This window comes from Arvicanthis niloticus, chromosome 1 (assembly GCF_011762505.2).
Source record: "Arvicanthis niloticus isolate mArvNil1 chromosome 1, mArvNil1.pat.X, whole genome shotgun sequence".
Classification (NCBI taxonomy): Eukaryota; Metazoa; Chordata; class Mammalia; order Rodentia; family Muridae; genus Arvicanthis; species Arvicanthis niloticus.
Genome location: NC_047658.1, coordinates 4808879 through 4835512, shown reverse-complemented (window position 1 = coordinate 4835512; position 26634 = coordinate 4808879). Strand labels below are relative to the sequence as shown.

At 46.4% G+C, this 26634-nt stretch overlaps 1 protein-coding gene and 1 long non-coding RNA gene across 6 annotated transcripts in view; one reads left to right on the top strand and one right to left on the bottom strand.

Annotated features, from left to right (window-relative positions):
• The window catches only part of LOC143441476 (uncharacterized), a 171758-nt gene that overhangs the window by 94904 nt on the left and 50220 nt on the right, over window positions 1-26634 (bottom strand). For all 3 annotated transcript variants that reach the window (XR_013108930.1, XR_013108927.1, XR_013108932.1), the window contains one exon: window positions 16744-16825. This is a non-coding gene — a long non-coding RNA (uncharacterized LOC143441476). The remainder of the gene's footprint in view (window positions 1-16743; window positions 16826-26634) is intronic.
• Window positions 9711-26078, top strand: LOC117694944 (cell adhesion molecule CEACAM1-like). 3 transcript variants are annotated; one of them, XM_034485932.2, is made up of 9 exons: window positions 9711-9876; window positions 10655-11017; window positions 12534-12809; window positions 13274-13528; window positions 15264-15542; window positions 21424-21544; window positions 22322-22374; window positions 22965-22996; window positions 23986-26078. In XM_034485932.2, exons 1-9 carry the CDS (start codon window positions 9813-9815, stop codon window positions 24103-24105), a joined length of 1563 nt encoding a protein of 520 aa, XP_034341823.1. In that variant the 5' UTR covers window positions 9711-9812; the 3' UTR covers window positions 24106-26078. The 3 variants fall into 3 exon arrangements, with proteins under 3 accessions (XP_034341823.1, XP_076786114.1, XP_076786120.1); XM_076929999.1 differs by lacking the exon at window positions 22322-22374; XM_076930005.1 differs by lacking the exons at window positions 12534-12809; window positions 13274-13528.

Here is a 26634-nt window from a genome sequence, read left to right as displayed (position 1 = left end):
AGAGCTCAGGATACAATACCAAAGGTCTCTCTGATGAGAAGGCCAGAAAAGGTATTCTCTAACTTGACATATGGCTCAAACACTTTGAGTGTGAGCAGGGATCTGAAGATACTGAGAGGTGAGTTGTATAGTTATCTAAGAAGAGAGTTTTAAACAGAGCAAAGGACAAGACCAGAGGCACTGAGGGGATGAAGGACACACTGCAGACTTCTATCCAGTAGCCAGCAAACACACACACACACACACACACACACACACACACACACACACTGTTAGTTGTTAGTAGACGTCCAACCACAGTTAAGAACAGACCACTCCAGACCAAAGAGTTCCAAGGCGGGGAAGGTTTATTCAGGAGATAGGGCAAAGGTGGGGGGATGGAAGAAGGGGGAAGAAAAGAAGTAGAGGCCAGTCATGACCACATGGAGAGAGAGGAAGAGGAAGGGGGAGGGGACAGAGAAGCTAGAGGGTAAGAGAGTAAGAGGGTAAGAGATTAAGAGAATAAGAGAGAGAAGGGGCAAGCAGCCCCATTTATAGTGGGCCAGGCCTACCTGGCTGTTGCCAGGTAAATGTGGAGGTGGAGTTTAGACAGAATGCTAATATTCCCCCGTTTTAATTTAATTAAAAAGAAAAATTAGAAAGAGGCGACGGCAAAGCAGGAATAGGGACTTTGTGATACCTGGCTACTTACTGCTGGCATTGGAGGCAAGGTGCCTCTAGGGGGAACCTAGAAGAATGGGTATGGGGGATGTTTGTCCAGTCTTAGGAGAGTTGGCTGTTTCCTGCTGTCCAGGGTCTATGGAGCCATCTGAGGATAGGTCAGAAGGAACAAGTCCAGTAGAAGCAGCTGTGTGTGTGTGACAGGAGATGGAGCATCTGGAGGTTGCTTCTCTGGAGCCATTTTGGTTGTGCCTGGACTGGATGGCAGCATCTATTTGGTCTGTGAGAGGTAGGATCTGAGTGGGTTTTCTGTAGCTTATAAGTTTACAAAAGAGATAACAGCATGAGTTAACAACACGAGCAGTCTTCAAGATGAACCTTTGCTGGATCGTATAGTGGAATGTTTTATTAGAGTTAGGCAAGTTTATAGGAACTCAGATAATATTAGGACAGTGGCATAGCAAGAAGAGGAAATATGAAGCATTTAATTGATGGCAACTGAGTTTAGGTAATGAGATAACAGATAATATCTGTGAAAGCCTAGCTGTCAATGTAGTCAGAAGTCTGTGAAAGAATAAACAATAATCTACCAGTTATATATTATTTTAAAAAATGACAGAGTCCACTAGCCAACAGTTCCTGTGGTCTCCATACTTTCTTGGGTGAAGTCAGTTTGGCTTCCAAGTGCAGAAGACGCAGGGCTTTTTCTCTGTGGAATGGATACGTGTGACATGAGAAACGACTTACCTTGGTTTAGCCAAGTCATTTCACTCAGAGCATCCAGTTTAGTCCACTGCGTTTGTGACTGTATCATCGCATGTAATCCAGGCTGTATCTTCTAGGTGTCCAAGTCTTCTGAAACCATCTTGGGTCAACTGTTACAGGCTTTGGGAATTCTGTCGGCCATAAACTTAAATATACTGTTAGCAGACTTCTGACAAGATTGAGAGCCATAAGGATTGGTTGTAACTGAATAGAATTTAATAGCAGTAGTAAAAATCTATTAAGATGGGATAGGAAAGAATCTTAAGTAACTTTGGCAGGTTGTGTAGGTAGAGAAAAGCACATTTTTGTATTTAGCAATAAAACCTTTGTCTAGGAGCAGAATAAGAAAGCTGGCGACAGTGGCATAGGATCATACGGCTGTTGGGTCATGAGCCGGGCTTGTGCTATTGGTCTGCAGCTGAGGGCATAGGTGCTGTGGGTCAAGTCTAGTCTGCAGAGACTGGAGCAGGGCAGGACTTCCTGCTAGCAGCCGGTAGTCATTGCCCAGTGCCTCTGGCTAATAATCACTTTACAGATCCCGGGCAGAGAGGGAGAGAGAGAGGTCCTCTCTCGAGTGTGCGGGCAGCCAAGCCCTTTGTGCGAGTGGTTGCACACGTGGGGAAGCAAGTCCCAGAGAGGGTCCCTGGCAGAGTGCAAGGAGTAGACCCAGAGCAGAGCTAAGGAACACAGAGGGGAAGGGAACAAGCCAGGTTCTGGAACCTGCTGCTTCAGGCAAACCGGCTGAACTAAATGGCTGCAGCTGGCCACAAATGATGGAGGAGCAGGGGAAGAGGCCTACATTAGAAGGTGGCGAACTGACCCCTGGGGGAGACATGCTAGGGACTAGAGGTTGAAGCCGGTGCTCCTGAGAGAGGTCTGTCCAGGCCTGGCCTGGGGTACTCAGCTGCGAGAAAGAAACTGTCTCAAGAGGAGAGGGGAAGTGTCTCACCCAAGGGCAGTTCTAGAACGAGGGTCAGGGAAGAAAAGGGTTAGCTCTGAGCTCAAGAAATCTTTCCTGGGACCATGTGGATGGTTACTCTGATCACTGGGGAATGGTTAAAAAAAAACCTGAGGTGGGGAACAGGCGGAACACATGGAGGGATTAGAGCAAAAGTAGATGAATGCTTGGATATAGGGAACCTCTTTCCATTTACCAGACTACTGTATGTATGTGTGAAGACCCTTTAAAATGACTGGGTCTAGTGTGCCATTAGGTGGCCAGTTTAACCCATTATCTAGAGGGTACCGAATCCAGACTTTATTGCAGAGATGTATCAAATTGGAAGGCCTCAAATCAGGCATTAATTTTAGGGATTTGAGGTTTTTTTCAGGAGATAACCCAGTGGGGTGTCTGGGGGTGCAGTCGAAGACAATGTAGCACCCATTGGGTGACGGGGAGTGGGGGGCTTACAGAGCTATTCGTATCGACATCCCGATAGAACAGTCAGTAATAAATCAGGCAACAGATATCAGGTCGTCACGAGAGTATCTAGGGGCCTCTGCGAACTCCTGGAGGTCACCAGAAAGCAGCTCAACCTGGTACCAGGATTTCCAGCAGCTGCAAGAGCTTGGGGGGAAATTGTAAACTGCTTTTGAGGGGGAGTCACCCAGCGGCCAATGTCCTAAGTAGTAGTTCAGCTAGGAGACCAGTCATATGGACTGGAGCAATCGAATGCCAACACCTCTCAGCCCAGGGAAGGCTGGCCAGGCACTATCTGGGCGTCTAGGGTCACTCCTGTGAATTGGAATCTCCTTAACAATCAATATGTCGGTGTGTTTGCAGGCTTATGCAGCCTGGTATCAGGAAAATGGAACCTCGAGGTCCGTGTGGGCCTGGCTGGCTGCCTAACCCATGTGGTAGAGCACCACGTGGTGGGCCACAGCCACACAGTGAGAGTTAGTCTGTAGCAGCAGTGGAAATTTATGCAGTCGGTGATGGCAGGTAGCTGCGATTGAGTCTACCTGTTGTAACAGCTGCAGCAGTGGCTGAAGAGGCAGGCCAACATGGCATCGGTCCTGCCGAGATACAGCAGTCAGCGGCTGTGGCAGCCAGCGGCAGCACAACGGTTCCCAAAGTATTTTATATCAACCAATGCACCAGTGTTAGTTGTTAGCTCAGACGTCCGACCGCAGCCCAGAACAGACCACTCCAGACCACAGGGTTCCAAGGAGGGGGGTTATTCAGGAGATAGGGCAAAGGAGGGGGGAAGAAGGTGGAAGAAGAAGAGAGAAAGAAGAGAGAGGGAGAAGTAGAGGCCAGCCATGACCACATGGAGAGAGAGGAAGAGAAAGGGAGGGCTGAGGGGACAGAGAACCTAGAGGTAAGAGAGCTAAAGATTAAGAGAGAGTAAGAGAGACAAGAGGGGGCAAGCAGCCCCTTTTATAGCGGGCCAGGCCTACCTGGCTGTTGCCAGGTAACTGTGGAGGTGGAGTTTAGACAGAATACTAACACATACACATGCACACATGTACAAATGCACACACATACCTGAGTGTGTACACATCATATCAAAGCAGAATAATGAACCCACTTGCTCAGAACCTGGGGTCCATCTATCTAACACATAACAATGTCCTCTCAAATAATTACTCCACTGGGGACTTGAGCCTTCCCTAGAACAGCAAGGACCTCTATCATTACTAGCAAAGAGGACCCCAACTGCTATTCTAGTCTTCCTGTGGAAACTGAGCCTCCTCAACCTTCCCTACTCACTCACCTCTAAAATGTTCTGAATGACTCCACTGAGTAGGTGCTCCATTATTCCCGCTGTTCTCAGGACTGACCTTCCTGCAAGAGGGACCACTCGGCTCACATACTCTTTGCTTCCAGGATGTGGGGCTTCAGACAGCTTGGCCATGGGAAGTCTATGCCCTCCCATATCACACGGGATCCTGATTGTGCAAGCTCAGGACAGGTTGCTATCACCTGAGAAACCTCCTCAGGTCAGGAGATGCTCAATATGGCTCTACACAGAACTAGGCCTTTTGTAAGTGGCAAGTATGATGACAGTCATGACTCCACCCATGTCTGCCATGTGTCTGAGGAGCCCTTGAGACAAGAAGATGCAGGGTGGCTAGTGGGAGAATAAATGACCAGTGCTTGACCATAAACAGAGCTTCTGTATAACCCACTCCATGGCTCAGGCAACATATAGAAGAGATTAAATAGTGTACGGCCTGGAAGATGGGAGGACTGGGGTAAAATGGTGTCTTTTGCACATGATATGGCCATTAACTCATGAAGTCAAAGCAGCACAAGACCTGTGTAAGACTGGCCCATACATAGCACACCATGGACCAGACAGGGGCTTGAGAGGCCACATGAGAGTCCATTGGCAATTAATGACTACTAAGGGATGGGAATCCACTTTCTTTAGTGTTTAATTATAGTATACTGCCTATACTATAGTAACTAACCACCCATGTAACAAAACCTAATTACACAGTGTGGAACACAGAAAAAGATAAGGGCAAGCCTGGTGACCTGAAATTAATCTCCAGAATTCGTGGAAATAAGGAAGGAGAGAATTAACTCCTGAAACTTCTCATCTGATGTTTACACACACACACACACACACACACACACACACACACCAATAATAAATTACATATACATACAAGAAATATTGTAACTTTAATTTTTTCAAAGTCTACTTTTAAAGATGATTCTTAAGTGCTTTAATCTCCCACCAGAGGTAGTGGAAAAGAAAGGATATGGGGGAAGTAGACCTACTTAGAACTGGTTCTTAGGAGCAAATTCTATCTGTATCAGGAAATCCTCAGTTCAGTTCACAGGAGTCAGTAGCTGGATCCACTTGCAAACACTTGATGTATACACCAGCAGTCCAGCTCAGTAGAGTTGGACTAACAAACATGAGTCAGCAGCGATGGCACTACCTAGCAGAGACAAGTCTCAGCCCTGGCACAAGTCAGCAGGAGAGACTAGGGCCAACAGGAAGACCAGGAAAAGTTCTCAGCTGTGCCTCTCTCAGAGAAGTAAAGATCACTGAAGACACGAGACCAACAAGCATTGCACAGCTAGCACTATGAGCAGGTCACGCTCAGCCACCATCACCATCTGTCTTTTTTATGCTCCTTCAAACATCATGTGTCCTCCATGGGTCTTGCCTCAGTAGGTGTATCTGTCTCAGTTGACATCACTGCCAATCAATCTGAGTCCAGTGAAGTGGCAAGAATCTGTAGCATACCAACAGAAGTTTTTTGGTGTGTTTCTATGGAGTCCCGACAAATGGAGCTCAAGTACACAGTGTAAGGCAGACCAATACATGTGTGTCCTTAGCGAAGAATCCTTCATCACGTGTCCTTTCACGTGTTTGCTATAGCAGAACATCCTTTCTCCTGTGTCTGCTTCAGTGAAACGTTTCTGCATGAGTCTGCCTTAGTTTTTCACCTGTGTTCACTTCAGGTGTGACTCCTTCCAGGAGGAGGAGGAGGAAGAGGAGGAGGAGGAGGAGGAAGAAGAAGAAGAGGAGGAGGAAGAGGAAGAAGAAGAAGGAAGAGGAGGAGGAGGAGGAGAAGGAGGAGAATAGGAAGAGGAGGAAGAGGAGGAGGAAGAAGAGGAGGAGGAGGAAGAGGAGAAGGAAGAGGAGAAGGAAGAGGAGGAGGAAGAGGAGGAGGAAGAGGAGGAGGAGGAGAAAGAGGAGAGAGCAAGAGAGAGAGAGCTGGTGTCCGTCCCAAAGGCTTTCTGAAAAGCAGAAAGACACACAATGTTCTGGATACTTTTAAACACTTTCAAATGTGAAGGATGAATTTGCTTTAAGTTTTAGAAGAATTTACATTCAAAAACAAAAGTTGGTTTTGTGAATGAGGATTGGCTTTCATGCTTTTGTCAAATTTATTTAGTAAGCGTTCTGGATAATTTTATGTCAACCTGACACAGGCTAGAGTCATGTCAGAGGAGGGAGCTCCAACTGAGAAAATGCCTCCTTAAGAGCCAGCTGTAGGCAACCCTGTAGGGAACTTTATAAATTATTAATCCATGAGGGAGGGCTAGGCCATTGTGGTTGGTGCTGTCCCTGGGCTGGTGGTCCTGGGTTCTATACAAAAGCAGGGTGAGTAAGCCACGGGGAGCAAGCCAGTAAGCAGCACCCCTCTATGAGCTCTGCATCAGCTCCTGCCTCCAGGTTCCCTCCCTGTGTGAGCTCCTGTCCTGACTTCCTTTGGTGATGAACAGTAAGTAATAGGGAAGTGTAAAGCAAATAAACGCCTTTGCCCCAGAGTTCCTTCTGATCATCAAGTCTCATCACAGCAATAGTAACCCTGGGACAGTGCGTTTATGAATGAAAACTATAAACAGAAATGACAATCTACAGAGCAGAAAAACATATTTATAAATCGTACTCACAACAAATGACTGGTACAACTCAGAAAAAAACAATACCTAGTTATGAGGGAAATGCAAATTTGAGACCAGCCCACCCCAGTGAGAACAGCTATGATCACAGTAACTGACAACAAATGTTGGGAGAGGTGTTGGTGGCTTTTTAATAAGTGTTTGTTTTTCTCTTTACCCAGGTAGCAGCTCCCAGATAATTGAGACTGGACTATTATATTGATTTACAAGCTTTAAGAGCACAACTGAGCAATGTTTCCCTATATGAGTCCTCTAAGCTAATCTGGCTGCCTCCCTGCCCAAAGCCCACGACATCTTTGTTTTTATGGCTTTCTGTGCTCCAGCTGTTTCATCATGATATCTCATGGGCTCTCTCCCCTTGGCTAATCCTCTCTTCCTCCTCTCTGTTTCTCTCCCTCCCTCCCCTGGAGGAGGACGTCCAGTCCTATTCTATACACCCTGCTCAGTCATTGGCTGATCACCTCTTACTGACAAATCAGAGAATAAGTGGGGACCAAAGCTTACACAACACTGAAGCAGGAGATACAATAAGGATTGTAGCCAAATATGGGGGGCACAGAAATCAGCATTATACAAGAATAATCGTTACACACTGCACAATAACATTATGCCTACAGAGAGAATGTGGGGGAAGAGAAACACTTATTCATTGCTAGTGGGTGTGCAAATTAATATAGCCATTATACAAAGCTGTGTGGAAGTTCCTCAAAGAATTAGCAATACCGTATAACTCAGCTATTTCACTGGCCATACACCCAGAGAACCTGTACCCTACCGTTGAGAGGTCTGCACCCCCACAATTATGGCTGCTCCATCCCATATAGCAAGGAAATGGATCCAACCCAGATGTCCATCAACAGACGAGTGCACAGTGCAAGTCTACCGCACACACAAAGTGAAATAGTATTCGTCTCTACAGAAAGACGAATCCCAAAATTTACAGGAACACGGATAGATTTAGAATGTATCATGTTAAATGAGATCATTTGATCTCACAGAGAAAAAAATTATATGTTCTTTCTTGTATGAGGATCCTAGCCTCTAATGTATGCATGTACATATGTAAGTAAATATGTGGCAGTACAGTACAACTTTCAGGAATGAGAACATGAAGGGGTTTGGTTTGGTTTGGTGTTTGGTTGGGTTTGGTTTTCAAGACAAGGTTTCTCTGTGTAGCCCTGGCTGTCCTGGGACTCACCCTGTAGACCAGGCTGGTCTTGAACTCACAGAGATCTGGTTGCCACTGCCTCCTGAGTGCCGGTCAAAGGTGTGCACCACCACCTGCCAATGACGGTAATTTTAAAGAGACAAAACTCTCCCTAATGAGCTCACATACATGCCATACTTTGTGTGGGTGCTTTGAATGCTCTCTCGTGTGTAACACGGTTTACAGGTCCCTGGCAAGCAGTGTCCACATGGGACTCCATGCGGGGCTGCTTCCTTACTGGGACACCAGGATTTGAAGTTCTGGTTTTCCTCGTTTGAATGTTTCTGTACAGTGTATGTAGTTCTTGTAAGTACCACCAACTTAGGGTACATTATTTTTTAAATAAGAATTTTAGCAGTAAAAATTATAAAGAGTGAAGATACTCAGAACTGTGTTTAATTAGTCATAATTATGAATATTTTAAAATTCCAAGGAATGCTGACTTACTGTACCTGAATCTAAAATACTAACACACAAGGAATTACAGACACCGAGAAGCATCTGTTTCAATTTTTAACGTTACAATTCTAAAATATGTTATTGTTGGTGAATGAATTACTTTGCCTTAATATTTAAAAGTCAGAATAAACAATTTCTGATAGAGCAAAGTTCTAGGATATTCCTGCCCCTGAGCAAGATGTACAAATAAGCTACCAGGCACATGGGAAAGGGGACTCAACGTCATTATATGTCGTGCAACTGCAGATCAAAATGGCAGCGAGTCTCACTTCACTGCTGTAATAGTCTCCAGCAAAAAGCTGAGCGGATCCTCACAGGATCTACACACCTGGGACCTTTCCTGGGAACTTCAGCGTCAGCTCCACCTAGACATGAGCTGCAGGTCTCCTCGTGAACACCAGAGGGAGACATGGAGCCATATAATCCACAGAAAAACTCCTGAGGCATGAACCTATCTTGCAGCCTGGTTTCCATCCCAGTTCAGACAGACCTGGAGCTAGCTCCCTCATGTAAACAAACTCTGTCCTGCTGGCTCTTTCCTGTATCTCTGAGAACTCCATTCTGCAGGGACGCCCTATGTAGTCCCTTCCCTCTTCCATCATCCATGGACAGATATGAGATCCCAGAGCTTTCACCAAGGAGAACAAAGGCATCTCGGGAAGATCAAGGGGGACATGGGCAGACCTGGATCACATTGAGCCAGCACAGGAAGCTGGGGAGGTCTCCCTGGTGCTCCCCATAGGAAGATGAAGCACAAAGTCCTCTTTCCAGGACATACAGGTAACCTCCTCCTGCACACCAAGGATACCAATCCACTGAGACAACTTGTATCCTTGGATCAGACACCTGACTGGTGTCACCAGTGACAATGGATTGGCCATGCCCAGTCATCACTCAGCTAGGCTTTTCCCACCCCTAGAGATCACTCTGGCAGATAACTGTCTGGAGTAAACCCCACCTGCCCTGAGCATTGAGAATACAGGGCACACGAAGCTCCCTGGGGTTTTGTGTCACTCAAGGCTGTAGGAAGTGCAGAAACTCCTGCTGCTGCTGACAGCCCCAAGGCCAGGGCATGGGACACTACGCAGCCTTGCTGCTCAAAGTATGTTCTAGAACACTGAACCAGAAAGGAGGAATAGAAGGATGGGAGGCCAGCACTGACAGAAGAACAGCATTGTCAGAGTCGCAGGCTCCACCCCAAACCACGTGACTCTGGGAGGTACCCTCCTCTGGGAGGAGACTCAGCTCTGCTAAGAAAAGCAGGGCTGATACCAGAGCAGCCAGGCTTGGCAGCAGTGTTGGAGCCAAAGTCTTCCCCAGAGAAGAACCCAGCAGGCAGCAGAGACTATGGAGCTAGCCTCAGCCCGTCTCCACAAAGGACAGATTTCCTGGTGGGGACTCCTGCTCACAGGTAAGGAGACATTCCTGGGGAGTAGAGAGCAGGGGAGCTCAGAGACTGGATGGGATCTTCTGGGAGAGGAAAGGAACCTGAGAAGGGACCTCTGGCTTCTGCTTGAAGCCTGACAGCAACAGGAAGCTCTCAGGGAATGGGAATTGGCAAGTGGTGGTGAGACGCTCAGTTGCTTCCTGTTGTTAAGTCTATCGCACTGGCCAGGACATCCTGAAGACTGAGGTCCACAACTCTGTCAGTGACTCTCCACGTAAAAACCAAACTGGGGCAAGTAAACAGCATCATTGCACACTACCCTGAGAAATTTGCAAATAAACCCTAGGCTCCGGGACTCTGATTTGCACGCAGGTATATGAGCCTGATCCAGGCAGCAGGGGTAAAGCCAAAATCAAAGAGTCCTGCTCAAAGCCCTAGTTCTACTGGGCAGAAAGACAGACCAGCGAGGGCATCTGGAAGGTGGGGTCAGGTTGACAAGCACTTGGGAAGAAACAAAGCAGAGAAAGGTCAGAAAACGAAGGCACGGGGTGTTGAGAGGAGGAGGTCAGAGAAGATTCCCTGCACTCAGCAAAGATTCTGAGCGTGAGCAGGGACCTGAGGGCAGTGAGCTGTGGGTGTGTGAACACCAAGAAGACTGCTGCCTACAGTGGAAAGATGCAGCGTTGCTGAGGAATGGAGGGGATGCTGCTGGCCGCCACCCAACAGGACACTCAGACACCCGGAGGCTGAGAGGTTTTGCAAGGGTCCTAATGCTGATAGATCTTTCTCTCTCCCCTCCTAGCCTCGCTTTTAACCACCTGGAGCCCTCCCACCACTGCCCAAGTCACCATTGAAGCTGTGCCAACTGACGTTGCTGAAGGGAAGGACGTTCTACTACTTGTTCACAATCTGCCACAGGCACTTCGAATCTTTAACTGGTACAAGGGAAACAATACGGAAGGAGCATATGAAATTGCAAGGTTTATAACAGCTGACAATACGAATAGAACAGGGGCTGCATACAGCGGCAGAGAGACAATATACCAAAATGGATCTCTGTTCTTCCAAAATGTCGACAAGAGTGATGAGGGAGTCTACACACTATCTGGGTTAGATCAAGACTATGCTCCTATCTTGAAATTTTATGTGCGATTCTATGTGCACCGTAAGTAAAGCTCTGTAACCTCTGGGTCGTGGGTAGAGCGAATCCTACTTCACACACAGAACTGTCAATCCTAGATGACTCTATTATGCTCTCCACATCGTGGTTCAAGCATGTAGTACAGGACACAGAGAGTGGAGGAAAACAGCAATAAACCAGGAAGCCTCATGTGGCCCCACTCTTTCAGAGAAGAGATTGTGAGGTAACTCAGTCTGAGGATGTCAGGCTTAGGATGCTTATTCTGAACATGGCTTTGAGAAAGATGCTTCAGGAGTCGGGCAGGGCCTGGCTGAGGAATCCGTGAGGTTCTCACAGAGAGGTGAGCACCAGGAAGCTTTGCCCCAGACCCAGCCTGGACTCCAGGAACCCTGGGAAGCTTTTACACTGGGTTGACATTTGACCTCTTGTTAGAGCTGACAGGGACAGTGATTGATTGCAGGCTGGTAGCCTGTTGACAGTCAGCCTATACTAGAGCCATGTCTGAGGGAGGTCACCTGGGTATCTCCTTCTCAGACCCAGTATGCTCAGCATGGGTGGAGAGGTATGAAAGACAACCGGCCAACTGTTCTGATGCTCCTCTGAGACCTCACAGGAAGGTTGAGAGCCCTAAAAGACAGGAAGAAACAGTGTACAGGGGCAGCTCCTTGCTCTCCAGGGTGCCCAGCCCAGGGATTATTTCCTGCAGCAAATAGTAACAGACTCTGGTTTATGGATGGCCAGACCTTTGCTCCTCCTTCAGGTTAAAGTGCCGGCAACGATCATTTACCATGTGTACTGTTATAGGGAAACTGAGGCAGGAAATACAGTCACTAAGTCAGGGTCACACAGGGCCTGGGTGGCAGGAGTTTATCTGTCCAGAGCCACACCTCCAGCCTCCTCACCCTGGAGACCTGATGAGGTGCTCTTTCCCTTTCAGATAATTTCTTGGACTTAGGCTTCTCTTTTTAGGGATCTCTTATTCATGTCAGTCAACATCAAACTCCTGACAAGAATGGCCGACCTTGTGGCCCAGCCCAGCTTGAATGCCAGGCAGATCCAGGTCTCTTGTGTGGGATCTCTGATGTGCTGTGAGGTTTCCCAGGGAAGCTCAATGGGAAGTGTCATCACTGCCTATCTGTAGGACAGCCCTGAACAACAAAGGCTTGGAAAACACTTGTCTACACTGAGCAGTAGAGGTCCTGGCAGCTGGAGGGAGTTGACACACTGTGTCTCAAGGCTCACAGTAAGTCAGTGAGCACCAGGAGATAAAATGAGGTCTCTGATTCTGAGTCTTCAATCTGTCCATCACTAATCAGCAGCTCAATTTACTTATGAGAAAGCCCTTGCTTCTCCCATACACAGTACAGGAGGCTCGACCATCTCAGAGCACTTGGCTACTCCATCTGTCTGTAATTTGCCTCCTGCCTGGTTGTTTAAGGATCTGAGTTGGCAGGGAGACAAGAGAGCAGCTCGGGTTGAAAGAGGCCATTTTAAGGATGTGAGATACCACATAGGGCAATCTCCTCTCTATTATCTGCAGTTGCATTACAAAAGCCCAGCATCACAAGCAACAACTCCAGTCCCATGGAGGGTGAGGACTCGGTATTAATGTGTGGACCTTACACTGATAATATAATCTACCTGTGGAGAAGAAATGGCGAAAGCCTCTCAGAAGGTGACAGGCTGAAGCTATCTGAGGGCAACAGGACTCTCACTTTACTCAATGTCACGAGGAATGACACAGGACCCTATGAGTGTGAAATCCGGAACCTAGTGAGTGCCAACCGAAGTGATCCATTCAGTCTGAACATTGCCTGTGAGTAACTTCTTTCCCATCATCACTACAACTGCCTGAATACAGAGGGCTGCAGCCAGGACACAAGGTGGCTCCTGGGTTCTCGACAGACAAACCACATACATGTCTAGGTGGGCATGGTATCCTGGCCTCTCCCAAGCTCATGCAGCCAGGCCCAGCACTGAGCTGGAATGGGTTGGAGGAACTTTTCCCACTAGGGAGTCTCGTGGTGATGGAGACACAGGGGACGTCTTGGACACAGACTCAGTGAACACAGGAGTGTCCAGCGGGGCTGTTCTCTGCCTGTGGTGGTGATGGATCAGGGCTCATGCACATACAGGAGTACTCTTCTGCTAACCTGCACCCCAGCTCTGTCTGGGACCTGCTTAACTGAGGTTATAGCGCAGATACAGTAGCCTTCTACAGACAAGGATTTCCCCTTCCCTCTGCTGACGTCACATTTGGCTTTGTTCTGTTTGCTCCAGATGGTCCGGATACCCCGAGTATATTCCCCTCAGATACTTATTTGCTTCAAGGGTCAAACCTCAGCCTCTCCTGCCATGCAGCCTCTAACCCACCTGCACAGTACTTTTGGCTTTTCAATGAGATGCCCCAGGCATCCTCCCAAGAGCTATTTATCCCCAACGTCACTACTAATAATAGCGGAATCTATACCTGCTTCGTCAATAACTCTGGCACTGGCCTCAGTAGGACCACAGTCAAGAACATTACAGTCCTTGGTAAGTGGATCTCTGAAGTATCAGCACCAGGGTTGGAATGGAGACTTTTGGTGTTCTGGGAAGATACAAAACAACTTGATTTCCAGCCTGTTTCTATGGGAACAAGCAGAACTCAATCCCCTCGGAGCCCCACCTCCATCCGTATATTGAACCCTTTTCTGTTTCTCCTGGCTGATCTGGGACTGTGCTAGGAATGAGGAGGTTCTTTCAGCCTTGCAAAGCCTCAGGTGGTGTAAGGGACTTCCCAGGGGAGAGATATTTCCTTCTGTCACTAACCCATGCCTTCTGTCACTTCCATCTTCTTTTTATGACCCCCATGACTCAGAAGGAACACGCAGGGCTTTGAACTATGCTCACACTCATTTTGTCCAAGTGAGAAGAGAAAAATCCCCTCAGATGTGGACCAGCAGCTATGAGCTCTGCTCCCAGACCTGTTCCTGTCTCACTGGGTAGAGGGATGGGAAGACTGGGTTACAGGACATAACCTGGGAGCCCTGTTCTGAGTCAGGGTGAACCATGTCACTGGTAATTTGATGATGCTCTTTCACTTACTCTTCTCAAGGTTTAAAAAATAAAAGTAGGTGGAGTGTGGTGGTGCACTCCTTTAATTCCAGCACTTAGGAGGGAGGGGCAGGTGGATATTTATGAGTTTGAAGTCAGCCTAGTCCTCACAGTGAGTTCCAGGACAACCAGAGCTACATAGTGAGACCCTGCCTCAAAAAAAAAAAAAAAAAAAAAAAAACAAAAACAAAAACAACAACAAAAAGCAACGTAAAATAAAGGGTCACTGCTGGACAGCAAAGAGTCCATGGGGTTTTGCTTGTTTCCAAAGACTGGAAAGTGAAAAAGTGAACTTGGGGCAGTTGGCTCTGAACTGTGTCCCGGCTCTAAAGGTCCAGCCGTGTGAACTCAGTACACCAGCACGACACCAGTACACGGGGATTCCTGAGAACAGTGAAGGATACTGGCTTGCAGAACAGGGACCTTCATGTTGAGTCTCTGTTTAGAGGGATGGACAAGAAAGCACCGAGACACCTCTGTGGTAAGGTCCACGTGTAGTGGCGCACACCTCGAATCCCAGCACTCAGGAGGTTGAAGTAGGTGGGTCTCTGAGTTTAAAGCCAGTCTGGTCTACAGAGCAAGTTCCAGGCTATCCAGGACTGTACAGTGAGACCTTGTCTTTAGAAGAAATTGGTAGTGAGCATTAGAGTGGCAAGCTGTTGTTGACACCGTGACCATTCACTTCCTCACTGTGGTATTTAATCCAGACCCATGGAGCAAGGACATAACAGCCTTCTTCTCATAGAAGTTCTTTACTTTGTGATTTTTCCCAGTCCTGAGGTCTAGGGTTTAACATCTTTAAAAGATTAGCTGGGCCATCTTAACCCCATGACAAATTATCTACAAAATAGAAAGCCATTTTATAACTGAGGTACCTGATACACTCACTGAGAGGGTTTGTACAAAAATCAATGGGAAAAACATTCCCCCCTGGTGAGGTTTCTGGACCTATGGGATAGAGAGGTTCATGGCGAGGAATCTATACAAATATCCTGAGTCAAGGGTCACTGTGAGTGATCTGGATAGCAGGAATTTACATCTCTCTCCTTATAGAGTTTTTCTGGAACCCAAACATTCGATCTTACAGAGGGCCATTTCATTTCGGGGCCCTGTGACCTGGTTGAGACCTCTAAGGATGAAGGACTCTCAGCTGGTCTTCTCTGTATGTCCACAGAGGCAGTGACTCAGCCCTTCCTCCAAGTCATCAACACCACAATCAAAGAACTAGACTCTGTGACCCTGACCTGCTACTCAAATGACACTGGAATCTCTGGAATCCGTTGGCTCTTCAATAACCATAGTCTGCAGCTCACAGACAGGATGACACTCTCCCAGAACAATAGCATCCTCACAATAGACCCTACCAAGAGGGAAGATGCCGGGGAGTATCAGTGTGAGATCTCCAATCCAGTCAGTTCCAAAGGGAGTAACCCAATCCGGCTGGACATAATAGGTGAGTGACTCTCTGCCCTTCTTGCTCCACAGTGTTGAGGGTGGGTGCAATTTCTTTATCAGGGGTGTATAAAATGGGTAAAAGTTACAAGGCAAAAAATACTGCGCAAGATACAAATACAGCCACCATGGTGATGGATGCAAGTCAATTCACAGCAAAACACAAAGCAAGCTAAGCATGGCACCTTTAATCCCAGCACATCAGAAGCAGAGACCTATAGATCTCGGAGTTCCCAACCAGCCTTGTCTACATAGCAAGTTCCAGGTTAGCCTGGAATTACAGGCTACATAGGAAGACCCTGGGGTGGCGGGAGAAAGAGAGGGACAGAAGGAGGGAGAGAAAGAGGGAGAGGAGGAGGGAGACTAGGAGGAAGAGGGGGAGAGAGAGAGAAAGAACAAAGCAGGAGAAATAGGACTACAAGGCCAGCCCAGGTTACACTGTGAGACCCTGTCAGTAATAGCAGCAATAATAGATGTCAATATCGTAAATAGAAATGCAAAGTGATTTAAGAGTTTAGGGTCTGAGTCAGACACACAAACCTTAGAATCTAATAAAACACTCACGATACTGTGCACTCCTCCCTTACACACACTCAAACCTTTAGACTATCTCCAATACATAATATGAGTACTACAGAGACACTAGTCTTAGAGGTCAGGGACAGCAGGAAACCATAAGGTTTTTGCTGTAGACATTTTTTCTGAGTAGTTTGGCTCCAGGGTTTGTTAGAGGCATCCATGTAAAATCCATAGATAGAAAGGACCTGTGTCGACTTTCTTATTACGTTTGCACTTATTCATTTGTGTGTGTGTTCCACTCCCATGGTGGAGGTCAGAAGGCAGTTTGTGGGAGCCTGGAGACTGGGTATTGAACTCAGGTGGGTTAGGCGTGGCAGCACACTCATGACCTGCTAAGCCATCTCATTTACCCAAATTTGTTTATACATTTATTTGTGTGTGTCGGTGGGGAGTAGGTACTGGTAGTTGGCAGGCACCCTTACCAGCTGAGCCATCTTCTTGACCCATAGACTGAGTTTTTACCCTTATACTGGCATTTACAGTGGAGCCTCTTTCTACAAGACCCTTTTTTCCTGATACCTCTGTGTGTGTGTGTGTGTGTGTGTGTGTGTGTAGTAGTGTATACATTTATGATTTATGGGACTAAGGGTTCAATTTCCAACACCCACATGACAACTCATTACCTGTAACTGCAGTTTCAGGGAATTCAACACTGTCTTCTGTCCTCCTCGGGACACCAGGCATGCATGTGGTGCACAGATATACCTGCAGGCAAAATATTCATACACAGTGTTTTTTAGTTTTTAAGATTTACCATTTTAGAGATTCTAAAACATACAGTTCAGCAGCATAAGGTCTGTTCACGTTGCCCTGTCACCACTGCTTCTGTCCATTCCCAAAACATCTTGTGAATCAATTCCACCCGCTACAGTCCTGGATGTAGAACAAGTTGAATGCAATTCTTTACATTTTTTTTGAGGTGCGAAAATGTCTCTTGGCTACATTTTACGCTCCCAGTCAGCATTATCTGAGATCTCCATTGATTTATATGTTCCAAACTCTTGTTTTCCCTTTCTGTTCCCAAAGGTATCTATTCTAAGACATGTAAGGCAGTAGTTTACTGTGATTTTGATTTCCCTCCTGTTAATGATGGAGAAATGAAGTAGAATATCTTTTATGTGCTTACTGGCCATTTATACACCTTTAAAAAAAAACTATTCAAGTCCTTTCCTTGTTTTTAAGTTGGGATGTTTGGGTTTTTTCTACTAGTGTTGGAGTTTCTTACACATTCTGAATATTAACCTCTTGTCAGATGTTTTATTGACACGTATTTTCTGCTATTCTGGAAGTGGACTTTTCACTTTCCTGATAAAATCCTTTATTTATTATTAGTAAAGGTGTTTAAATTGACATAATAGTTGATTACATTTAGGAGAAATAATATTTAGATACAGTTTGGAATGATTAAACCAAGATAATGAACACATCTGTTACTTCCTTTATCATTTTTTGTGCTAAGACATTTGAAATTTATTGTTCTCTTCTTTGCAATACATTTTGGCAGACTGTAATTCCCCTAATGTGTCACAGCTCTCAAAACTTAACCTTGTGGTCTGTCTTAAACCTTGTACCCCGACCAGCGACTCCTCATCCCCTCCTGTTCCACACAGTCTCTGGTAACCTTCATTCCGCTCTCTACTTCCACAGACATTGTTGAGATTGTCATGGATGAGACTGTGTGGTGGTGTTTTTCTGTGCGTGGCCTGTCTCACCCAGCATCACGTCCCCTAGGTCCTTTCACACAATCACACTGCCTCCTTTCAAAGGTTCGACATCACTGCTATGTGAATACACACTCACATTTCCTTTACTCATTCATCCACTGACAGACATTTAATGTCCATGCCTTGATTACTGTGATAACTGCCACAGAGACCTGCTGGGTTATATGACTGACAGCATCCTCTGATGCTCAAACATTTTCAATTTTGCTAAAGTCCAAGTTATCTCTTTTTGTTGTTGCCTATGCATCTGGCATCGTGACAAAGAAACCATGCCAAGTCCAATTTCAAGAAGTTTCCATTCTGTTTTCTAAAAGTTTTATGCAGTTTGGCTCTGGTAAGTTTGGCTCTGATATTAAAGTCTTTGATACACTTAGAATTCATTTTTATATGATGTTAGGTGAGGGCTTAAATCAGTGTTTTCCGTGGATATCCCATTTTCCCAACATTACTTGTTTTAAAAATTATCACTCTATCATTGAACAATCTTAGCATCCGGATCAAAAACTCATCTGGTCCCAGGTACAGTTGGACAGCAAGATGCTTTCCAAATTCTGTGACTCAGTAGGATGCCTCTGTTTTACACCAATTAACTCTGTCTTTCCAACGAGGCAGCAGAGATTAATGTTCACAACATTAAAAAATGATGTGATCGGTATGCTGTCCCCTCTGGTCTGTAAGCACATTATAATATATATGCAAAACAGATACTGTGCCCCGTAACATGCCCATTTATCATGTATCAACTAATCTTTAATTGACCCATTGGCCAGTGTAGAAGAGCAGTTCTGAGCTGTCCATTCTAGCTCACTAATCTATATGTCAGACAATTTGATTTTTGCAGATTTGTACAAAAACTTGCTGCAGAAATTTTTAATCCCAATCTGGGGTTTCTACCCCACCTTTGATCATTCAGGTCTCAGATAAAAGACACACAACTTTTATTATTCACAATCAGCCTTAATTTGTATTAGACCTGGGTAGATATCTACCCTTTATGCTATTAAAATCTATTTCTTATCAATAACCCCGAGTTATTACTTACTACATTCCATGTGGGCTGCTCTTACCTCCAATTGGCCAGCCCCCAGGACCATGTTTTCTTAACTCCTAACCCATGGCCACTTTTTTCCTCCTCACCTTCCTCCTCCTCCCCCTCCCTTTCTTCTTTTTCTCCTCCTCCTTCTCCTCTTCCAGCCATCTGACCTGGCACCTTTCATTTCTTGTCTTCTTTCATTGTCTCTGACAGCAGTATTTGATAGTGCAAGTCTTTTATCTCTTTGGCACAGTTGATTCTAAGTATTTATTCTTTTCCTTGCTGTCCTAAATAAAATACTTCCTAAGTTCCTTTCAAACAGTCCCCTGCTCTGGCTGGGACTACTGCTCAGGGCTGAACACTAGCATGAGACACTAGGTTCAATCTCTAGAACTGCCAGGAAAAGCAAAAGGAGCTCTGAATGTTTGTGGTGACGACCGGCACACAGAAGCACAGCTCCTTTGGGTGTGTTCACTTTGTTAGCCGACATTTTGCTGGTTTTGCTACTTTAGTTCTGAGAATGTTCTGTAGAATGTTAAGGCTCTTCTACAGACAAGTCTGTGTCTCTACGGATATATCTATTTTACCACTTTACAATTGGGCACTTTTATGTCGTTGTCTAGACTGATGGTTGTGTGTAGGACTCCTAAGACTCTGTTGAACAGAAGTGGTCACAGCCGCACCCTGTGTTCTTCCTGATCTTAGAGGGAAAGCTGTCAGTGTCCCCACCGAGTACCACATTCGCTGTGCATTTCCATGTGTGACCTTTGTGACACTGAGCTAGACCAGTGTTCAGCATTTTTGTCATTAAAGGCTGTGAAATTTTGTCAGCTTTTTTATCGATCCAATCTTGTTGGTTGTACATCTGTTCAATTTTATGTTTCTTCACGCTTCCATCGCTGCAACGCCCAGAATTCTAGGGATCTGTTTGTTGCATCTAGACCACCAAACTGCTAGCATATAACTACTGAGTGCCCTTAGAATGCTTAGTATTCTGAAGAGTGGATGGCAAGGTCTCAAATTTCAGTAATAGCCACCTCTTTTCTCAAAGCTAATCTGGGAAAAGGTTGCCATTGTTAATCATTTTTGAACTTCTGGAGCACCGGCTTTCTGTACCCTAGTCTCGGCCTTGTCCTCTTCATTCTGATCACCACCACCCTCCCTCTGCTAGTTTGACAGAGCTTTCTGAGACAAGAGTCTCATTACATAGCCCAGACCCTTCTCAAACTCAGAATCCTCCTGCCTCAGCCTCTGAATGCTAGGATTCTAGGTTGCATTACATCCTTTACCTGGATCATAGTAGTTTTTAAGTATTTAATATAATAACCAAGAGATATTTTTGGCAATCTCTCTCTCTCTGTCTCTCTGTCTCTCTGTCTCTCTCTCTCTGTCTCTCTGTCTCTCTCTCTCTCTCTCTCTCTCTCTCTCTCTCACACACACACACACACACACAGAGTAGGAATGTTAGCTATATTTATTCCTACCATTAGTGTTAGTCTTGATGTCAGGCAGCCAGCCTTACCTCTGATTAACCACATAGAGTTGAGTACTTTTAAAACAAAAACATTTTAAGCCGCAGTTTTTTTTCACTCTTTAAATGGAAGTAATTTCAGTGCAATAGATCTATCATATAGATAAAAACAGATACAAACGCAGGGCCAGCTACATCACAAGTACTATTATCACGATCACTACCATTAGCACTATGACCACTCTTGAGCAATCTGGCCAGGGTTGAACCTCAAATGGTTATATACAAGAAAGAGTAAAGAGGTGTGAAAGAAGTTATTACATCAGGGGCTGGGGACATGCATGCTATCCAAAAAATGAAACCACATGGCTACTAAATAAAGATGAGAGAGAAAGGGGGTTGGCTGATGCAAAATTTCAAACCTGCTAAATTACTAGTTTTTATTCTCCAGGATATAACTATGACAGGCTTAGGCTGTGAAGGTGAGACTGGGCTAGCCCTCAGGCCACATGCAGATATGATCCCACAGAAGCAGAGGAGGAAGTGTGTCCAGCTCAAACAGAGTTCCTGCAAAGTTGAGACTGAGTACCACCCACAGTCACACAGCAGAGGAAACGGGATCCTACAGTCTGCCTTGCTTTCCTACCCCACTGCAGAAAGCATGGTCTCTGTGCCTTCTGGCAATTAGATCATGGCCACAAGAGACCACTTACTCATGCTGCCACAACTGAGACCCTGTGGAACAAATGGAGCCATGAAAACACTGGAAGTTTTAGCAAGCACAATAGCAATCACCCTGTCTGTCTCACATTTCCACAGCTTCAGGTGATTGCCAGGATAAAAACTGATGGAATTGGAGGGTTGAAGGAAGGGGGAGAAGCAACTTAGAATACGGTTTGAGGGGAAGAGGCATTTGCTAAGAGGCTCACTCTTCAACTCATCCAATCGACCTTCCAACAGAAAATATATTCCCCAAAGGGACGAACAGAAATAGCGTCATGCTGGAAATTCTCCAGGACACAGCACTGGAAAAGACCTTCACTTTGTTCCTTCTTGCCTTCTCTTTCCCTGATAGCTGACCCAACACAAGGAGGCCTCTCAGAGGGTGCCATTGCTGGCATCGTGATCGGATGTGTGGCCGGGGTGGCTCTAATAGCAGCGCTGGCATATTTCCTCTATTCCAGGAAGACTGGCGGGTAAGTCGGGCTTTCCTTTTTTTGTTTGCGCCCAAGTCTTAGTGGCATGCTTGGGAGTGGGCAAGAACTTCTCTCCTTCTGCCTGAGCTGGAGCCCTTTCTCTCCTGTCCTAAACTTCTACTGCACTTCTCAGCACTGATTCTGTCTTCATGGTCTCTGAACACCTCTGTTTCTTGGTATCCACTCCCACCTACTTAGATAACAGACTCAATTATATCCTTCTATCCTCTAGTCAGGAAGCCAAGGTCCAAGAAGAGAGAGAAGGGAGGGACTCTAAGAAGCAGAAAGACTATGCAGGTAGCATGTTCTGCTGACTGAAGCAGCAGCAGGAGAGACAGGAGATAGGTCGAGAAGAGACCCTAAGATGAAGAAGAAGCATCAGAGTCTTCTTGGTCAAGAACATGAGTAGAGAAACAAAAGAGCTAGCACCGCCCTCGGTAAGCCAAACAGGACAGGTATGAGGTAGGCCAGGTGCAGGAGCACCTGAGGAGTTACAGCCTGAGGACCCAGCTCACTCACAGTAAAGCGCCAGCCCTGGGTGTGGTCATGGCACCTGGGGGCAAAGAGGGAAGAACATAACTAACAATCTTGATAGCAGGGATCCTGATTAGATTGAGCAGTGAGGACCAGGAGGGAAGGCAGTGCCAAGTTGATGTGATGGGGCATCACTGACACCAAGGAACTCCCAGGAATAAGCTGCCCACGTGTCCTCCCCAACTCCAGGAGCAAAGACCCCGTGTGTGGGAATAGTAGTCACAGTGTCTGATATTTATTTAGGGGAAGTGACCAGCGAGATCTCACAGAGCACAAACCCTCAGCCTTCAACCACAGTAAGTAAAGCCAATCACATGGTGAGAGTTGTGTTCTACCATGTATCCTGCTCTGTCAGGGGATCCTGGGATCGTAGACCATGCCTTCCTTTCAGAAATTTTACGGAAGGGATCTCTACTTCCCAGTGCTAAGGACCCCACAAATCATACCCTTCCCAGCTACAGCAGAATGGCGTGAGAGAGCCCTGGAGAAGGGCTCATTCCACCTAGGCTAGGCAGGCAATAAAGAAATCATGTTTCCAGGAGCCATCCTAATAAGGTCTTCCCTGCCTCCAATGTGGGAATTCTACCTTGGGGAAACTTTCTTTGTTTTGTGGCACATCTGGGTGCAATGGCCTCTGTGTTCCTCCTTGCCACTGGAGCATGCTGCTGAGAATCAATGCTGGGCATCTTGTGAACTGGGTAGAACAGAGATAGATGGCTCTACCCTGCTCCTCTGACACTAATGCAATGGGTCTGGACCAGACTCAGGGGGAAGCTAATTCCTGAACTGATGATGGCCTCCCACCCCCACCAGCCGACCCTCTCCACCTTCTAGAAATCATAAAGTCTTATTCATATGCACTGATGACTCTCTCTTGCTCCCCTAGATCTGGGGCCTTCTGACAACTCTCCTAACAAGGTAAGCACTACCACTTTTCACTGGCCGTTTGCTCTAGAAAATGTCTCTGAGGAAAGTAGGGTATCTGTATTGTTTTGGTTAGTTTGTTAGTTGAGACAGGGTCTCACCATGCAGTCTTGGTAACCTTTTGAACTATGTAACCAAGGCTGGCCTTGAACTTGTGGCCATCCTCTTGCCATGTGCTGGGATGACAAGTGTGTGCTACCATACCAAGCTGAGAATGAGGTATTCTTGGAGACATGACTGTGAAATCCAGTTTGGGTCTACAGTCCTCAATGCTGCAGAGCAAAGAAAGATTGGTTAATGAGTCCCATGAGTCTACTACAAGAGTGTGTGTTGGAATAACCTCCATCCTGTGTTTAATTTCTGGCTATGACTCCTCGTGTTCTGTGGTCCTTGTCAAGGGACCTGAACTCTGTGATCCTTAAGCTTTGTCACCCAGGCAATGGTCATTCCACCTACCTCAAAAAGACACCAAAGGGATTCAGCAGGTTGGCATGAGCACAGCACTGCCCACAGACAGCAGCACATGAGTCTCTCTCCTTCAGTCTAGACCCACTCTGACATCAAAGGATTCCAATGGGTCTGAGACCCTCTTCCTTCATTTTACAAGAATGTTACCAAGATTTTACCATTTAAGCCTTTCACCAGAGTACACACATAGACCAAAGAGTGCTTTGAGTCGTAAGGATACTTTCACAGTGTGAACTCTCGGGGGTGGACCCACCCGCAGTGAGCACACAAACCTGTCAGACACACTTTGCTGTCACGTTGCCTACAAAGGGCAAAGGCAGTCGATGGTGCACATCCTCACACATCTGACTTCCATTCCACCCTGTAGCACATCTGGATGTCTGACTGTGAGTGACAGGAGCCCTCTCTCACAGCTCCACTTGTGCAGAGGCCACAGCACAGTGATGCTGGATCACTGGCAGGGTGAGGCTCGGCCCTGTGGTGCTGATGTCACTGATCAACACTCTTACTTTCAGGTGGATGACGTCTCATACACTGTCCTGAACTTCCGTGACCAGCAGCCCAAGCAGCCAGCTTCAGCATCTCCACCTCCAAGAGCCAAAGAATCACTTTATTCAGAAGTAAAAAAGAAGTGAGCATAGTCTGTCCGTCTGTCCTGCTGGGTGCACCAGTGATGCATTCCCAGATTCTCTCCCTCACTGGAGAGTCTCTGCACACCACACACACACACACACACACACACACACACGCACACATACACACACCCGCACGCACACATTCTATTGGCTCCTTCAGTGTTGTCAATAGAAGAAAAGGCGGATCCTGGAGCCTACAGAAAACTCAGACCTTCTAGGCACTAAAATTTGGCTGAGAGAGTGGTACCAAAACTGCCCCTTCACTTTCCTGACCCAGAGTGTTTTACATTAACTTATTTGGAGCACATTCATTCCTGCCCCCAACTCCAAGTCCTGCCCTGTCAGAGTCTGACTCAAATTTCCATAAACCTTGGAGGTGACTTAAGTGCTTATGACAAAAACAAAACAAAACAGAAGCAGGAAATGGCCAGTCCCCTCTCTTTAAAGGCTGATGTGAAGCCACCACACACAGGAAGATCAAACCTACAGGCAGTAGTTCACTGGGCAGTCTACACACCTGACAACTGCCATGCTTACCCATCTGTGGCATTAGAGTCTCTGAACTGTGTGTCTTCACACCTGAGCCCTTCTCTGAACCTTTCTCCAGAAAACCCACTCAGAGCAACTAGAAAGGCTGACTACAACCATAAGCAAGTGCTAAGCAGGATGCAGGGGAAAGAGAACATCTCTAACATCTACCAGGTCGGTGCCCAGGGAAGCAGGGCTGGAGCCTTTGGACTGACAGACATCTGGAATCTGAAAAAGGAACAGAGAGATACCTTTCATAGAGTGCTGAAATTATTTTAACAGAAACCATATTTAGAGGTATTGGAGTTTTCCTCTTTCTAAGACAATCCACTATTTGGAATCCGTAGCTACTGACTTTCCTTACTAAGTGAGCTGACCAGTTTACCTTAGGGTCGCTAAATTTTCTGCCTCCATTGGCCCCCCAAGTCCTATTTATCATGAGTTCCAAACCCAAAATAAATAAATGAAGAGCAAGCCGGTCCCTTGCAGAACCAGTCATGGGTCAGGCTTAGCCTACTACTTTTCTGAATTAGTCAGGAAAAGCCCGGGTTTTCCTTTGATCATGTTTTTTATCTTGTCTTTGGAATACTGGCCAGAGCCTGGACAGTCTTCCTCCCAGATCTCCAGCTTCTCTGACTTTTTGCAGTTCATTTAAACTCTAACAAAACTGTCCTCAGCTTCAAAAGATAAAACAATAACAAGCTTTTGCATTCACACCAAACAGAGACCCGACTGGGTTTCAGGAAATCTAGTAGCAGCCTCCAGCTGCCCTTCTGCACTGTTTCTGCCTTTGTTTCCTGTAGCCTGTGAGGTGTCAGTCCCACAATAGCACCTTCTGTGGCATCCCATCTGCTGAGATTGCAGCACAGGCCACCAGGTCTGCTACCTGTACATGCTGTCTGCCCTGCACTCTCAGGAACCCTTGGCCTCGGCTACTGTCTGTTTGGCTCATGTGAAGTGTGCCCTTAAAGGAACACAGTCCCTCATGCCAGAGGCACTGTTTACAGCCTGGAATGCTCTGCAGGGCTCCACTGGAAATGGGCTGTTAGCAAGGTGCTCTTACCCAGCCCTGGCTTTTCTCCTACCTCTGAAACCTGACTTTTCCACAAGGCACCAGGGATGAGTCCCAGCTGCAGGAGGAAAGGCAAATGTAGTCTCAGGAACCTTCTGTTCAAAGGCACACCCTCTGTGCCTGTTAGGCAAAGGTTGTATTGGATATAAAGTGTTTGGTCTCATGCCACACCTAACAGGCTTCTGAGAGAATTGTTTAGTTCTCCTACTCAGGGATTTCTTTCAGGGATTTCCAGCCCTAACACAGCCTGCGTATATTTTTGCTTCACCCACGCAATGCTGGGTTATTTAATTTTGCCTGGATAAAGCCAAATCTGAGTTATTTGTAAATTAGTTCTATGTTCATAATAAAAATTTATTATATATCCCTGAAACCACTTTGTGCGTTTTTCTGTTTATTTGTTTCTGGTTTTGCCATGCTTTGGATGGAAGTCAGGGTCTTGCATGTGCTAGACACGTGCTCTACAACTGAGATACTGACACAGAATAGGAGAAGAGGGGAACAGGAGTGCTGGAGAGAGTTCACTGTGAGGGAGCATGTGGAGATGTTTCAGTGGCTGGAGCCACGTGGGTAGGAGGAGCTGTTTGCTGTGGTGGAATACCCACGTGGCTCCAGCCACTCAAAGGCAGTAATGCAGCCTTCAACTCAGAATATTCTCCACATGTCCCCTCACGATGAACTCTCTCCAGCACCTCCTGTTCCCTTCCGGTTACTGCTCTGTCTGTCCTCTTAAACCTCTGATCTGAAAAAGTTCCAACATCAATTCTGTTGAGTATTACTCTATCATTTCACGTCCTTCATTTGCAAGCCATGGAAATGTCTCTGTGGCCTGCCCTTCCCCTTCCCATTTTACACCCAAGACACTGGAGACAGCACAGACTCACTGTCGGTTCCAGGATGGGGTCAAAGGTGTGCCTACCCTCACAGTT